Here is a 16,843-nt window from a genome sequence, read left to right on the forward strand (position 1 = left end):
GCAGTGCCAAAGGAGCACTGTAAAGCCGCAGCACCACGGCTATCATGCCCTTTGTAGGGCGCAAAAGCCAGTGTGTGGTTGCTGTGGCCCTGATCTGGCTGTAAAAGGGGTGGCCTGCACAGACCTTGGTGTACAGTCAGCAATTCTGAGAGCTGAAGTCGAAAACATCTGGAAGACAAAAATTTGGGAATCACTGATATAGATAAATACAGTGCTACCTCGGGTTACGAAATTAATTTGTTCCGCCGCTCCGTTCGTAACCCGAGTAATTTCGCAACCCGAAAAGGCTTTCCGTTAGCGCTGGAAAGCCGCTAGCCGCGCTTTGCGTTTGAATTTCGCGCCGAAATAAATTTCGTAACCCGAAAAAAACATCGTATCCCGGAACAGTTTTTTCCAATCTAACTTTTTCGTATCCCGGAAATTTCGTAACGCGATCAATTCGTATCCCGGGGTACCACTGTAACTGAGCAGGAGGATGGTGTAAATACTCTAGATAGAGTGTAAGAGAGTGAATGTTATTCACACAATATTCTGGGTTAGGTTATGTCCAGTGAAACATCTCCTGTGCTGTCAGTTTAACTAAATTGAATATTTATTGGGAAGACACAGAAAACCAGATATCTCTGTACTGACCCTATTTTCTAATGCACAATTGCTTGATGGCACAAACTATGAACATGAATCTTACTCTCTGTACTGCCAAAAATATAAGAATGATCTCAAGAGGGAGTGGAGACAAAAACAACACAAGATGGAGTTGCCAAAACATACGGACTATAAAGAATCTCCTCTCAAAACCATTTATGTCAGCTTTTAGGCATTAGATTTCTTCAAGGCTAGCATTATATGCTGTGTATTCTAAAACTAAAACTAAATATTTTTAGCTGCAAATATGTTACCAGCTAGAAGAAAAGTGGCAACCCTGCAGTCATGCATGGCCACTGCTCAGATTCATCACAAGATACATATATTTATCTTTAGGAAGATGATTCTTTACTGTCTTCTCGCATTTCTTTTTCAAGTCAGTCAAGTATCATTCAGTTCAACAACTATAAATTCTGTTCTTTTTTCCACAGAAAGGGTAATTTTAAAAATAATAAATGACAAAATTACAACATTTGCAGTAACAGGCTGATTTGATTCCTGTAAGATGTCTTTCTGTTTTACTATCCATTTGAAGAATGTTCAATACATCAACTTCTTCCAAAGAGAAGGAGTGATACACTAGCCTGGAAGTGGGGGATGCTCTTTGTCAATTCAACCTGCTGCTCAGCAGGGGGAAAAGTCACTTTGCACTTCATGTATTTCCCACCAACATCATTTCAGAAAGAGAGGGACAAAATGTGAAGTCGCAGCATGAAAACTAGATACCAGATGAGATGATGAGGAAGAAAACAATAGCTCCTTTTCTGTATTTTGTATCTTCACTTAACCTCCACTGCTACTGTTGAGATTGTCAAGACTAGACTGTATTTACATAATTATACCACTGCATGTATATCTGAATTATACAAATCAATGTCTAAAGACAGTAGTAAGAAATGACATTAACTCTGCTATCTGTAAATTGTGATCCCACCTGAGCGCAAAAATAAAATAAGAAACACGTAAAGGGTGAAAAAGGGCTGAGCTAAGAGGGAGCTGATAAGAATTTTTATTTGGGAGATTTGGGGCCTTCCTTGGAAAGGGATTGTGAATGTGTTCATTTCTGTGACTTCTGGGTGACTGACATAATGCATATAACAAGTATAGAAAGCAGTGGTCTTCTCTCTTAATAGATACTGTATTCCATCAGTGGTGCCAGCAGCATATACAGTAATTGGCTACAATGCACCATGATATCAGTTTGCCTTCATATGTGATTTAAAAAGAAGGGAGGATATACCTAGCCAAGTGGCAATAAAAAGGTGGAAATGAGACTGTAAACTGCAGCAAAAATCCATGAACAAGGCCTATGGTTCAGGACCTCCATGTCACTTTTTAAAGTCAAAATGTAATCCCAAGAACAACTGGCTCAGCCTACAGAAGAAAAAATGAGGGAAGGATATTAATAATTTCTATAGCATATAGTACTTTATAATATTTCTTTCCTGTCTGAACAATCTGGTGAGACAGATATTTTTTAATTTCACTTCTGTGGATGTGCAATGCAGACTAGAAGAAACTGAGTTGTATTTCAAATATCACTGAACTCAACACCAGATAAAGATGAAACTGGGTAACCTGGGCCCAAAATCATTGTATTAGGAAAGCTAAACCACATGCTGTATCTGAAGGCAAGAAAACCCTGGAGCCATTAATCTGTTTTACCTTAGGGAAAATTCCTTTCTGACTCCCAGTACAGCAATTAGTCAAAATGCTGAGAATGAACAAATCTATACAATGTTATTGGACATCCGCATAGCACTAATCAAATGTAAATTTACCAATTATATATTGATGGTGGATTTTATGAGTTACTGAATCAGAGATTATTAGACATTATAGCTGCAGACAGGTGTGGCACCATTTATCAGAGGAAACGTAGATTATAGTTATTCATTATTCTGTGCATTGGCAGAACATCTCTGGAAGTGACTGGTATGTAGTGTGCTTTGTATAGCCTTCCTGTGTCAGACTAGCTTCTAGTCCTAGATATTCTTGCTGCAGCTCTCTCTTGACTAACATTTCAGTTGTCTCAACTTCATAAATTTCTCTTCCACTATGGGATATTTAAGTACCTGCTGAACTTAGGGAGAAAATCTGGTCTTTCAGGGTGGATTTCCTTCCCTCCACTCCACAAAATCCCCTTGTTGATCAGTAGTCAAAACACAGTGATCACTTAAGACTTTAGAACTAAGGCAGATAGTCCTAAGTCTTGGCTGAGGTGATTAGGCCGAAAGTTTCAGCCACTCACGGTTCTCTAAATTCAGGTTTGCTCTCTGATCTCAAGCTCTCCAGCTTTATCCATGATTCCATCACCTGCTGCACCTACAAATCTGCTAAGGATGCTCCACCTTGAATACTGATTTTATCTTGACCTGCCTTTATTACCAGATATCTTATTTTCAATTTGAGCTTGTTAGAGCTGATTTATCCAGTTTGGCTTTCTGAGGCCCAAATAAGTGTCTTTCTCCAGTTCTCATACCCACTTGACTCTCTCTTAGTTGATCCAGTTCACTTCAGAGGTATCATATGCTTGCCTCTTTGGTTTTGTGATTGTGAAGCTCTTTGGCTGGTCAGCTCACTGAACCATCCTGCTACTTCTATGTGACCCACTCTACCTCATACTCATGTCTGTCTAACATTTTGATTGTAAATCTAATGGTTATAACCTGTAATTTGTTATTAATACAAATTACTTACTTTCTGAAGCAGAAACATAACTTGCTCTGCTATATACTATGCATTTGAAAGGTAGCAGGTCTTCAGTAGTCTTTGCCAGGCTGGTAACAGGGCCATGATGGCCCTCTTAACAACAGAATACACTGCTCATCTAGCACGACCAAACCATTTCATCACTGGGCAATAAAGACGCTTTGTCTCGGTGTTGTAGTCTTTCTCCTTGTCAGGCTGACTTAGAAAACTAAGATGTATAATCACATATATCAGCCTAGAACTTTGACCTATCCTGCATTGTCTGCAAAATTCTTTTTCCACCCCCTCTGTAATGCTAGAGATGAATGAGTGGATGTTATTATCTGTGTCTGCGCAATCCTTAGTGAGCGCTTCTGTTTCTGTCCTTGACTTACCTTTCTTCTCTCTCCTTTTCTCTTCATTTCTTTTTCTCTTATTTCAGTATCTTAGTACCAACCAGACCCTCTCTTTACAACACTATTCTATTCTTTTCTTTCTAAAACACTCATAATGCCGCACAAACACAGCAGTTTGAATAGGAGGAATACATACAGAGTGCTCACCACAGTGGGGGAGGACGTGCTCTTGGATATTTCCCCATACTGCATACACTGTCGTCCTTCACTTAGGCTAATAAATAAAAGAAATATTTCTACCTTTCTTTTGAATTCTTGAAATAAGTTTTGGGTAATTATCAGTAGCACTGCAGTGAACATTAGTACTAACAGGTTCATTCTGAGACAATAAATAAGGCTTAGAGAGACAGGCTGCATGGAGTCAAATTCCACGTGAATATTTCTATGAATGTGTTGGGTGGCTCAGGAATTGGCATGGAAAGTATGCATTTTCATTGTTGCTGGCAAAGGCCTTGAGATTTTGCATTAAAAGGGGAAAAGAAAAGCCCATCCTCATTCACTGAATAAAACTACCATTGGAAAGGGAAGGAAAAATCTAGACCATGTGATTTATCTGTGAAACTCATCTTGGCAAGGACATCTTCTCTTGTCCTTTCCAGTTTGAGCCCTAACTATAGGAAGTAATCAAGAACAAGATCCTTACAATACAGCCAGCCTTTCTGAACATCACAAACCAGACTTGCCTGCTTTGTGTAAGCAAGCCAGTACTCCTTCATGTTAATTCATATATTGCTCCTAACCTTCATTACTAAAGTTCAAAAACACTTGCTTCCTTAGCAGCAAGAATGAAATAAATGACTCCAAAGGAGCAGTCAAAGCCACCCAATAAATGTTGTACTGTCTTCTTGAGTTCTTCATACATAAAGCATGCTCAAAGGAATACAGGAAGCTACTAACTTGTGAAAGGAAACTCTTCTGAAAACAAGGCAGTGGCAAAGTGGTACCAGGTTGTTATGAATGAATGGATCTCACAGATTACTGATGCAATTACTGGATCAAAGCCTCTCTATAATGCCACAGAAATATGCATGGTTGAATAAATATCATTTTGGGCTTAGCTCCCTATGCCACATTTCATTTCAGAATGTCAGCTTCACAAGATCCCATGTGTGTGTATCTGTAACTAGACAAGAACAGCACTCAGAAAACTTACTCAAAAAAGTAACATTTTAAAGCTATTACAAGAATTCACTCTCTTTGGCCTGTTACAGACTGCCAAAATAAAGCTGCTTCGGGTCTCTTTGGAGGTATGCTATTTAAATGATGCATGCATACTAAGAATCTGGAAGCTGCACCAAAGCCACACTCCAGTGCTTAGGAATGGAGTGTGGCTTTGGCACAACCTCCGGACTCTTAGGACCCATGCATCATTTAAATAGCATACCTCCAAAGAGACCCGAAGCAGCTTTATTTTGGCAGTCTGTAACAGGCCATAGTGTGTGCATGTGTGGAGTGGACAGGATGGGGAAGGGAAGATGTTTCCACAGTACAGTTATCCCTCCATATTTGCGGCTTTATTTGCGGATTTGATTATTCACGGATTTGATTAATATGTTCTCTCTAGGAATATCTAGGTCCTCCAGCACAACTCTATGGGCAGCTTTAACTAAAAGTTGCACTGAAGGACCTCTACTAGGCCTTTGTAGCTCCTCCAGCACCGTTCTATGGTCAGTGTAGGTTGGATATTGACCATAGAGTTGCACTGGAAGACCTAGAGAGTTATCCTCTCAGGTAAAAACATGGTGTTTTTGTTATTTGTGGTTTTTTCATATTCACGGGGGTCTTGTGCCCCTAACCCTAGTGAATATGGAGGGATGACTGTAGTAAAAAAGAAGCAAAATATAGACTATAGCCTTGTCTGTAGTCCTAAACTGGCAATTATGCATAGATAATCTGGGTGTAAACCTGGAGGTAGCACCTACAAGCTCCCAAGATACTTAAATGATGCTGAAGTGGGGCTTGACAGAGAGTATAAAATGAAAAAGTGGAAAGCTTTTCAGTGGACAAGGGATGCAATATCAAAAGATGAGACAGCTAAACTATTCACAGGCTTTCTCACCTACTAGTGACAACTCTGCAATACACCAACATACAGAACAGGTCTCCACAACATCTAACACCCCAAACTTGATAGCACTCACCAGCCATATGTGATGGCCTGTCAAGACTGGGACTACCAAGCATCATAAGATCCAATTTGTAGGTTGTCTCTGCAGTGGGGCATCGTGAGTAGTGAAAGCATAATTTAGATGCCTAAGGTGGTCTATAAAATGCCAAGGGAACACCCAGAAATAGATAAATAAATTCCCATAGGTTAACTCTAATTCTGCCCTATATACCTGCTTGATTCTCCAAATCCAAATCTGAATGACAGTTTTAGGGCAGGAACAGACAGCCCTTTAAAGCCACTGTCCAAGTAGCTTGGGAGAGTGGTGGCCCTGAAGCTGCCCGGAAGTCGGGAAGCCACTGAAAAGTGGACAGCTTCAAGATGTTCTGGCGGTGCGGCATTTACCTGCTGCATGCCGCTGTAGTCTTGAAGCTGGTTTCAGGCTTCAGCAGAGCTGCAAAAGCTGCCTTTTTTTTTCTGGCCCAAAAAGGAGTGAATCTGTTTTAGGTTGGCTTCAAAGCAGATTGGCCAGAATCTGTGGCCCCAAGCAGAAGCCGTGGCCCCAGTCTGTCTTCAGAAGGGGGGGGCATAGTCAGCTTCCTACAGTGTTTTGAGGCAGATGGCATGAAAATGAGAGTGGGAGGAGAACAAAAGGGAAGGGGAAAGGGATAAGCTTATGTCTAATGGGGACCAGTGGAGGAAGGAAAGCAAGCAAAGGTAAGAAAGATCATACAATGAAGGGAAGGGAAGCAATCTACCTAGGAACTGTATGAAATTGCTTCAAACTGTGAATTAGCTTCACAAATTATTTTCTCCATTGATGTTGTTTGTTGCATGTTGAGCTTGAAATCTATAGAATATAATTTTATTTATATGCCAAATGTTCTATGCCATTAAAGCACAAAACTGTTCCAAATTTATTAGTCTGCAAACCCGTAAACATGAGGAATTGCAGCTAATTCTATAACAGGATGGGGATTTTTGTTTTTATTACCTTAGAGCTGAATTCATCCAGGATGCCATATATCAGTGATGAATGCCTTCCTTAGCAAGGTAGGTGTGGTGAAAATAAAACAAACAAACAAAACAAGCAGAGAAAAAAAAAAAGGTGGACAGGGCCAGAAGCAGACAAGACTCACCCATCTCTCTCACACATGCAATGGCATACACAGCACTCTCCCATTTTCCACACACAATATCTCCATCCTAATAATAATATTTATTTGTATCCTGCTTTTTCACAAAGGAATCAAAGCAGATTCCAACAGTATAAATAAAAAATAAAACAATTAAAAATTACAATTTAAAAGCCCCAAAGTCCCAGCCCTCCCCCCATGATGAAAACAGTGCTCAACCCATAAAAAAAGATTAAACCTAAAAAATAAAAATAAAACTATCCAATAGGAATACATTAAAATTTTGGGCAGATTAGCTCAAGAAATGAATCTTCTTCTAGAGGAGGGGAGGGACAGGGGTGATGGTATCAATCAATTTTGGTATTGGTATCAATAGAGGTTTGTGTGGAATAAAAAAGAATGAGTGGATGTTTATTCTTATTTATCTTCACATGTTTACACAACCACCAACTGTATAAAAGTTAATGGAATATATTATGAAACCTCAATTTCCATATATTCTAGTGTTGATTATCTTCACTTAGAACAAAAATGTTAAACCCCAAATTTGATATCCTTGGCCCAGTACACATGGGCCGTTTAGCACGTAAGGAATACGTGCTAGGGTTGCCTCAGGGCGTTGCTTACAGACGCCCCGCAACCCTAGTACGTATTCCGTATGTCAAAATGGTGGCGCCCAGTACAGATGGGTGTCGCCATTTTGACGCGATGGATTATTAGAGTCCGCACGTTGCGACGCCATTGTGATGATGTGAGTGCGCCATTGGTGCACTGCCGCATCACAATAAGAACCTGCTTTTTACGGGTTCTTTTTGCTGCGTGAGGGAGCCGCACGGTTTGTCCACTGCAGCCTCCTCACGGAGCAAAACAAGGTGCTGGCAGACTGCCCTTACATATGCCAAGCACTAACACAGAACACTTATATTTAAGAGAAGGTTGCTTTCAACCCTGCTCAAAGCAGAGCTCAGGCCAGATTCTGTAAGTGTAATCAAGGCCAATATTTTAGACCAACTGGAATCTAGGATGATGGATTAGAGCAGCTTTCTCTGATGTATTGAACACTTTTAAGTCTGGGAAGAGGTCTTCAGGGATGAGTGTAGGTCACTCTGTTTAATAGAGGACACATATTGTATATTATATACTGATACAAAGGCAGTGTGTATCAGCATAGTAGGTCTACAGCTCTTTGAAGGTACACCTTCTTTTTAGATGAAGTCTGATGAAGTGGCTCACATCCATTTGATTGCTATGAATGGTTTCCCTAACTGATATCTGCACATATTTATGGATTTGCATCCATACAATCTACTTTATATTTTATTATCTTTATAGGGAGACATGGAGCAAATAAATCTGCTAGATAAAGCGAGAAAAGGCCCTCAAATGCAAAACCTTCAGAATGCTGGCATATTTAGATTGCGGCTTCTTTTGTCTAAAAATGTGTTATGGCACTTCAGAACCAACACAGATGGTTTGTATGAACTGAACCCTTGATGCTCATTCATTTGTTTGCTATCTAGTGAGTGGGAGAAGGTAAGTCTAAATATATTGCTCATCTCCCCTAATGACTTTTATTGCACGTCTACATATTAAAATACCTGTTGCCATGAACATGAGAAGCACAAAAGGCAAAGCTGTAATGGAGCAAGGTTGGGTCAATGACAGCACCATTCTCTGAGTGTTCCATCAATTCATTCAGATAGCAGAGATGACGGTGACAGCCTCTCACACCATAGCGAGCACAATATTCATCTAACACGAAGACTTGGCCTGGGCTAAACCAACCCTGTAAGAGATGGGGAGAGGTGGATGGGAGGCATTTTAATAAATCTGGACTGTTCTTTTTAATATATATATATATATATATATATATTCCCAACCAAGATCAGCCTACAGAAACAAGATTATAAAATTCAACTTTGCAAACATTACACAAACATTTCTGATTCTTATAATTTTAACAGAATTAATTCCAAACAAGGTCATTACATTATGACCAGGTTCCAACAATACGTAGCACAACAAGTGAAAATGTTATGTCATGGTATTTTTGTTGTTTTGCACTGGTTTATCCATAATATTCCACAGTATGTGTGTATTGAGCTATAAATGTAACCAAATGCACTAATAAATTGGCTTCTGTAGCTCATCTTAAACACAACAAACACCAAAAAATTCTTTCTGGAGAGATAAGTATTCTTTCCCACATGGAGAATTTTGTGAAGAGTAAAGGGTGAATGGATTATAAAAAAAAGCATGTTTGGGGACAGAAAATGATAACAGGGCCACACATAGCAGAGGAAAGATGGAACTGGACAAAAGTGGAACTTGAATTGTTTATTGACTTTACCATAGAGGTATGTGCAACTGCTCTTTCTTTACCAATATATGTAGTACAGTAGGTTCTTGGTAGCCCCTGGATACCTAAATCTGTTGATGCTCAAGTTTCATTATATACAATCACATAGTGAAATGGTGTCCTTTATGTAAAATGGAAAAAAATCAAGATTTGTTTTTGGTATTTTATTTTTTAAAAAATCAGGCTGTGAATGACTGCATATGTGTATAAAGAATCTGTGGATATAGAGGACTGACTGTATAGGTGTGGAAGGACTGCAGGGTTCAGAATCACTTTTGGGGTTAAGCAACCATAGGGGAGAGGTTGGAGTTCAGCAAATTTTAATGTAAAAGAGATTTTCAAGAAATTGATTATTCCACTGATTGTAATACCTTTAGCACCTTTTGCCATTGATTTAAGTGCATTTATCAGTTTGCCAACAAATATCAGTGGCAAACTATAATGTCAAATGTTTAAAAATTATTTTTGCTGAGTATTGGGGGATTAAAAAAAAAAAAACAAGAGTTTTGAGGGGCCATATGTAGTCCACAATCTGCAGTTTGTTCATCTTGATCTAGAAGCTGATATACCCTGCAACAGTCCAGAGGTGGGCCTGCTTCAGTAAGGAACCAGTAGCAGGTTTGTGTGGAATAAGATATGCATGTTTAGAATTTGGTAGAAGTCAAGCAAACCTAAGGTGTGCCGCATACAAAATTCCTGATGCTTAATGCACATACTCCTATTCAGCAAAGAGAAAGGCAACTACAGCAAGGCAAGGTTTCAAGAAAAGAACAGGAAACAGTGGAAGTGAGTCTCGTTTTCATCCTGCTCTTTATTTTCCCAACAACCCTGAGAGGTAGCTTATGTTGTGAATTAATAACAGGTCCTATGTCACCCAGTGAGTTTCATGGCTGAATCAATATTTGATCCCAGGTTTCCCCAGTTCTAGCACAGCTACTGCAACACACTGGGTTAACTGATAATTTTCAGTACAGTATCACACTTATTTTGATAGATATAAGTTAAATACCTCCTTGGTTATGCAAAACTCTTTTCCACAGTCATTTCAAATGATATGTGCTAGATATGTTTATCATACTACTCATGAGAGTAATATAAGTAGGGCTTGATGGTTTACAGCGATAATATATATTTATTCTTTACTTATCCTCAGTAGTGGAAAGGTGGTTAGATGCTGACGAAAATGAAAACTGAGGAGTTATAATCAATTTCTTCACAATATTTAACACTCCCCCCCTTTCATGCATACATTTCTGGCTTGTTAGCACAATATAAAAGTGTCAATTTTTTGTTAAGTAATGTGAGGTATCATTTTAATACACACACACACGTTTAGAAATGCCCCATGTCCATTGGAAAGTTCAGTCAAGCAAATTTAGCATGGCGAATACTTTTGAACAAAGCCTGTGTTTAAATCTTAATGTTCCACAGTAGGCTGATTGTGTTGTGAGGAGAAAAGATGTATGTAGCCTTCATTTAATTACTGAAGTGCAAATGGCTATTTTCAGCACAAGCATACTGAACGTGTTCTGTACAAATCATGAACAAATACATCCTCTGAATACATATGACAGAAAAACTACCTTTAATTAATTGACGTATCTATAAGAAAAATACCTGAAAGCCACCAGATTCTATCTAATCTTGGAAAGTAAGCAGGATCAGCTCTGGTTAGTACTTGGATGGAAGATTGCCAATGAATATCAGGTGATGTAGGTTATATTTCAGAGGAAAAATCTTGAAAAACCACTTCTGAGTATCCCTTGCTTAAGAAAACCCTATAAAATTGACGGGGTTGCCATAAGTCGACAGGCAACATGGAAGGCAGATATGTACACACCAGAACTCTTGACATTATCAGACTCTGAGTTGAAGAGCTGTCCCTAGTTGTGGGACAAAAATTATGTGGATCAAAACAGTCCCTCTTCCACTTCCCTCCAAGTGCCATTGATAAGAAGATGAACTAGGGTGCATTGGCAGTGCATATCTTTTGCAGGAGGAAGGTCCCAGGTTCAGACCCTAGGTTCTCCAATACTGGCTGCTTCCAGTATTCTTTGTTCTGATTGCACATGTGTGTATACATGTGACAAGACAAGCTAGCAAAGGGCAACATATAGGCACTAGTTGTTGCCTATGATAAAGCATATATGGACCTCCCATTCCAATAGTGGCTTGCTATGCTTTGTGCACATTAAGTTTTGTGTGAAGGCATTGGCTGACTTTTGGTCAACCAGTAGATATGCACAAGGAGTATTAGTTTTCTGGACCACATCTAAGATGGTTTTGACATGTTATCAAATGTGGCTGCTACAAACTTGTCTCTTCAGACATGCATAATATACAAATACATTTGTCTGTGAGCCAATATTGTTAAATGTACATGCACTGGCAACTTGGGATTCATTGATGTGTAATGTGTGAAATAGTCATTTAAAAATTTGAAACAGTGTAGGTTGAAGTTTTCCTTATCCAAAATGCTCAGGACAGAGGTATTTAGGATTTTGGATTTTTTTGGATTTCGGAATACCTGTAGCTGCAGATACAAGCATAAGATACCTTGGAGATGACATTCATGTCTAAATACAAAATTTATTTATGTTTCATATATACCTTATACATATAGCCTGAAGGTAATAATATTTTAAATAATTTTGTGCATGAAACAAAATTTTTGTTCACTGAACCATCAGAAAACAAAACTGCTTCTATCTCAGCTATGCATGAAAAAAGTTTTGGCTTTAGGAATATTTTGGATTTTGGAATTCCATATAATGGAGACTCAACCTGAACCTTTTAAACTACCACTATTTCCCCATGACTGGATCATTTCTATTGTGCAGTCCTTAAGTATGTCATTTAAAAAAGGTAAATAATTCTATTAAGATTGTTATTTTACTTTTGTAGTTGGCCAACTCTATTATGTCTGCATTGCTACTGCAAGCTAAGTGAACTAAACACTTAGAGCAAAGACTGATCACTTTGCAAAGAAAGCACAGTGAACGAGCTTCGTTTAATTTTTAGTTTTATCTACTTTTTCTCAATTAGCCATCTTCTTGATTGCAACCTTCACACTCCTCAAATGTTTTCTTTAAAAAGTGAAAAGAAGAAGCAGTGAAATTATAGAGTACTTCTAGGTTGATAAGTAATTTATCCAGGATTTAAGTCTACAAAGCTAACCTTGACTCAGCTGAATACAAGCGCCATAAATCTATTTGCCTTTCTCCCCCTGTGGTTTTGATTCTATTCTTTGCATTTCTCTTCCCTCCCCAGTCCATGAAAGAGATGCGAATTACAAGATAGATGACATAATGCTTGACATCTGGCGAGCTGGATTTGTACCTTAAAATGCCGGTACAGGTGTTAGTAAATCCTACCACAGAGGGTTCCATATTTATTAAAGCCTTCTGTTTTTATTCAGCCCTCCCAAGAGGAGCTGATAAACCATGGTTCAGAGTCAGTTTGAGTCTATTCTCTTCTCTATTGAGTGGCACAGCAGTAGTCTTCAAGTGTATAATTTTCAAATTTGAAGCCAATCGATTGAAATCCTTTATCCCAACCTCGCACACAGTTATTAAATGAGTCTTGAAGAAAAGACCACTTTGCAACAACTATTTCTCACTTTTTCCTCTCCCTCCTTCTTTTATTCCAGCCTTTTTACTCACCAAACAAGAATAGGAATCATTCAATCGGTGATCCAAGGTCTGCCTCTGAAGTATTCTAAAGAGTGAAGCATGGTCAAACTTGCAAGGATTAGCAGAAATAAACTCATCCATGCCATGCTTCTGAGCACGATCTGCATCTGATTGTAGGAGAAAATAGAGAATGCGTGGATGTAGATTGTTCCACTTGAAGCCTGGCTTCATGTTGAATTGGCGAATAACCTTATTCAGGATCTCTCTTCCCTTCCATCATTCACCCACAATAACATTTAAGCAAATGGTAATGATTTAAAAAGAACCATGGCCAGACAGAGTGCAAAATAAACCCTCTTTTCATATACTAGACAAATAAGCTGCAAAGGTATCAGATTGAACAATGTATTCTAATGTTTTGCACACAAAAAAGAGTGTTTATTCTAACAATGTGGATCTTCTCCAGACAAAAAACTTGTTTGAAAAACATATACTTTTATTATGTGGCAGCTTAAACAAGATAGTAAATGCAAGACTCCTGAAGACTGAACATTTTATTTTTTTAAACACACCCACACACATACACACACTCTTGAGCAGGCCTTGCTCATGGGCATTAAGATAATGTTAATCACAGAGCAAAGTAGCAAGCATGGCTAGAAGCCCATTTCCCAAATGGCAAACTAGAGCAGAAATGAACACACAGACTTGTGCAGGGTCATTTCCAGTCTTTTTCTTTTTACATGCGGCTTTTAATGAAACAAACATAATGCAGTAATGGCAAAGAGCTCTTTCAACCTTCCAGAATAGAATAATGAAACCAGGAGCAATATTTCTTTGTGTAAATTATATATAACATACCATCTTAAATGGCACTTCAATCAAAGGTCCAAATTTATTGTTGTTCAGGGATTGCATCTTTCAACGCCTTTGAACCCCGCGGGTTTATCCAAAGACAAGCTCTAGTGATTGCTTTCATTAATGGTATGTTTTGTCAAAATCCTGAATGTGGGTTGTCTACCAACTATGGACAGAAAAAGCCTTACAGTGGCCAAAAGGACTAGTTATGCATTAGCACATTAGCTCCCTTAGACTCCATATACAACACTGGGGTGAATAGTTTGCTATCAACTCAAAAATTGATTGAACCCTTACAATAAGGTCTTTGCTTCTCTTTGTTCCTTTAATTTCAAATATAGGTCTTCTTACGTACATAACTAGAAAAGATGCATCCTAAATGTACTTTTGAAAAAACTGCATAGTACAAACCTAAAATTTCTATAGAAAAGGAGACAAAAGTTTATTGATTAAACCCAATTATAGAGTTAGGTTCATAATAAAACTCCATATTGATCTGTGGACATGATGCTAACATAATCAGTCACATTTAGAAATTTAGCCCCAGATCATATTGATCCATGTCAAGTCCAACTTCCAGCTGTATTTGCCGACAGAAGAATTATTTAATTCAAGCTGAAGGATTTGTAGCATCACATCTTGAAAAGATGCACAAACTAATTCATATCACTTGGTTCTGTATTGTCAAAGCAAGAGTCACATCCATGTGACAGATTTCACCAAGGTAGATATAGCAAATAAACAGCCTGACAGTACATTGATGGTTTAAGGTACGAGATGATCATCTGCAGAAACAGCAGTAGTATTTTTTCCCAAGTTTATGAAGCAACACGACATATGATTAAACACCCTTTAGGGTGCAATCCTGTGCACAGTTAAATCCCACTGAAGTCTGAAGAGAAATGAACATATTAACGAGAAGCTTGCCAGCTCAAGGATAAAAAAGTGTTCCTTTTATACAGAATTTACATGGCCCAAGCAACTCCAGATACTAAATAAGAGAAACCAAGGACATAACCAGAAACAAAAGCATTAATTTCCAGTAATACGTTGATGAAATATTTTGAATGCATTATTTATTAATTTATATGATCTGATTTAATATTCCTAGAACCCTCCATGTTTTTAAAAATACTAAGGAGTATTTTTATGATTTCGTAGTTATTGCTTCGTGTGTGAATATCTGCTATTCTCCAATGGCACAGAGAAGAGGCAAAAGAGAGCAGTGCTCCTTTGTGTTTCTTTCTCTATTTCATGCAGACTAATACGAGTAAGACCTTACAAAAGAATCTGCAACCTTCATCTTTCATTATATTATTATGTTTTATCTTTTGTAACCAGAGAAAGCCGGATTCGTTTATACCTTTTTGAAAATCAGCACATTTACTATATAAAGCTATGTGATTAAAGCCTTGACTTTAAGCATGCGGATCTCAGCACTTGTAGCAGAGTTAGAATGGCAGAAATTGTTTCTGCATAAATTGGTTCTATGTTGGTATGGTGGCATATGCGGCACATGAGAACAAATCTTGAGGTATAATTGGATTAAATTCAGTAACAGATAAACATCAACTGTAGCATTGTAAGGAAAGAACGCTGTTTGCAGTTTTTAGTTTTCAGTCAGGATTTGCAATGGGCACTGCTCAATAGAAGATGTAACTTTCATTGGACCCCTGTTGTTATGACAGCCGGTGGACTATTTCTAACAAAGCGATTGTTATTTCCCTCAGTTTTTCTAATGATGGACCAAACAGAAGTATAACAAAGAGTTATCCACCAAATTCTCTATCAGGACTGAGAGTCTGCACCTTGGCCACACAGTCTTGAAAAATATGAACATGAGTGATAAGACTGACTCCTTGCCCCAAACTATTCCTAGTATGACAGGCCATGAAGTGTTGAATGAAGTGGAAGTGAGGGCAGGGACATGATGAACTAGTATGCAGAAATAACTAACAGCTACTAGAAAGCAAGTGAAAATACATGATACTACAGCTGAATATGATGGAACAGGGTGAGTAACATGACCAGAAAGCTGGGGTTAATAATTGCCATGTGAGTCCACTAGTGCTTCCAATATTAGTTGTGCATGTCTCTTCCTAAGACCTTTCTCCTGGAATACCAGAGCCAAGGATCAAAACCTGTGCAATACTAAGTAAAGCTCCACACAAAGCCCCTTCAGTTCCAATGCTTGGGAAGTTATTTCAAAAATAATGAATAGTGCTGGTATAAATGGCCGGGTGCATATGCACCAAGAATGAGAATGTGATGTGTATGGTTTAATCCAATGCATCCCTTTATTCATCTATGTTTCTATCAAAATTCCAAGAGGAGAGACTTTGTCTTGTGTAGTTTACTGCCAGCAAACATCAATGCACAGTGGAATTGTGCAGTTCATTGTCAAAGTGTATACCTATGGCCGCCAATGGCTACTGGTTATGGTGGGCATATATTACTTCCTATATCATGGGCAGTATGCTTACTAAATCCAGGAAGCCATGACCCTGAGGCTGGAAGACCTTAGCAGGCTCTTGGTGATTTGAAAATCTCTCATTCATAGGATCACCATAAGTCAAAGGCAACTTGATGGCAATTAACATTTGCTAGGAAACATGAGAGGGAGGCTGTAGTTGTGCTGGCAAGTTTCCTACAGGTAACTGACTGGTCACTTTGTGGATATGAAAGTCGACTATACAAGCATTTGGTTTGATTCTGCATGGCTTTTCTTATGTGTACAATGTTTTGAATACTGTCAGGGAGAAGGGCTGCTGTGGAATGTGGACCTATTATGCAATGGTGTTGGTTAGTTTCTGTGAATAACATGGGAGTTCTTGCTTGCTCCTCTGGCTTTAGTGTTCCCCTTAGGAAAAAGAAAAAAAACCTGCTGCTACTAGCTGACATTGTTTGGACTGCATTGTTTGAAAGGATGCTTGGAAAACATTGTAGCAGTGGACATCACTTACTGTACTCCTGGCCACACCAATGGTTGAAATGTCACA

The 16,843-nt window shown here is 38.6% G+C and overlaps 1 protein-coding gene across 14 annotated transcripts in view; it reads right to left on the reverse strand.

Annotated features, from left to right (window-relative positions):
• Positions 1-16,843, reverse strand: part of CADPS2 (calcium dependent secretion activator 2) — a 372,843-nt gene that overhangs the window by 126,905 nt on the left and 229,095 nt on the right. For all 14 annotated transcript variants that reach the window (XM_042467898.1, XM_042467896.1, XM_042467889.1 and 11 more), the window contains exons 12-13: positions 13,017-13,153; positions 8,594-8,781 (exon numbers count right to left, since the gene is read on the reverse strand). In XM_042467898.1, the coding sequence (XP_042323832.1) occupies positions 8,594-8,781; positions 13,017-13,153 (325 nt within the window). The remainder of the gene's footprint in view (positions 1-8,593; positions 8,782-13,016; positions 13,154-16,843) is intronic.

The sequence above is a fragment of the Sceloporus undulatus genome, chromosome 5, assembly GCF_019175285.1.
Source record: "Sceloporus undulatus isolate JIND9_A2432 ecotype Alabama chromosome 5, SceUnd_v1.1, whole genome shotgun sequence".
Lineage (NCBI taxonomy): Eukaryota > Metazoa > Chordata > Lepidosauria > Squamata > Phrynosomatidae > Sceloporus > Sceloporus undulatus.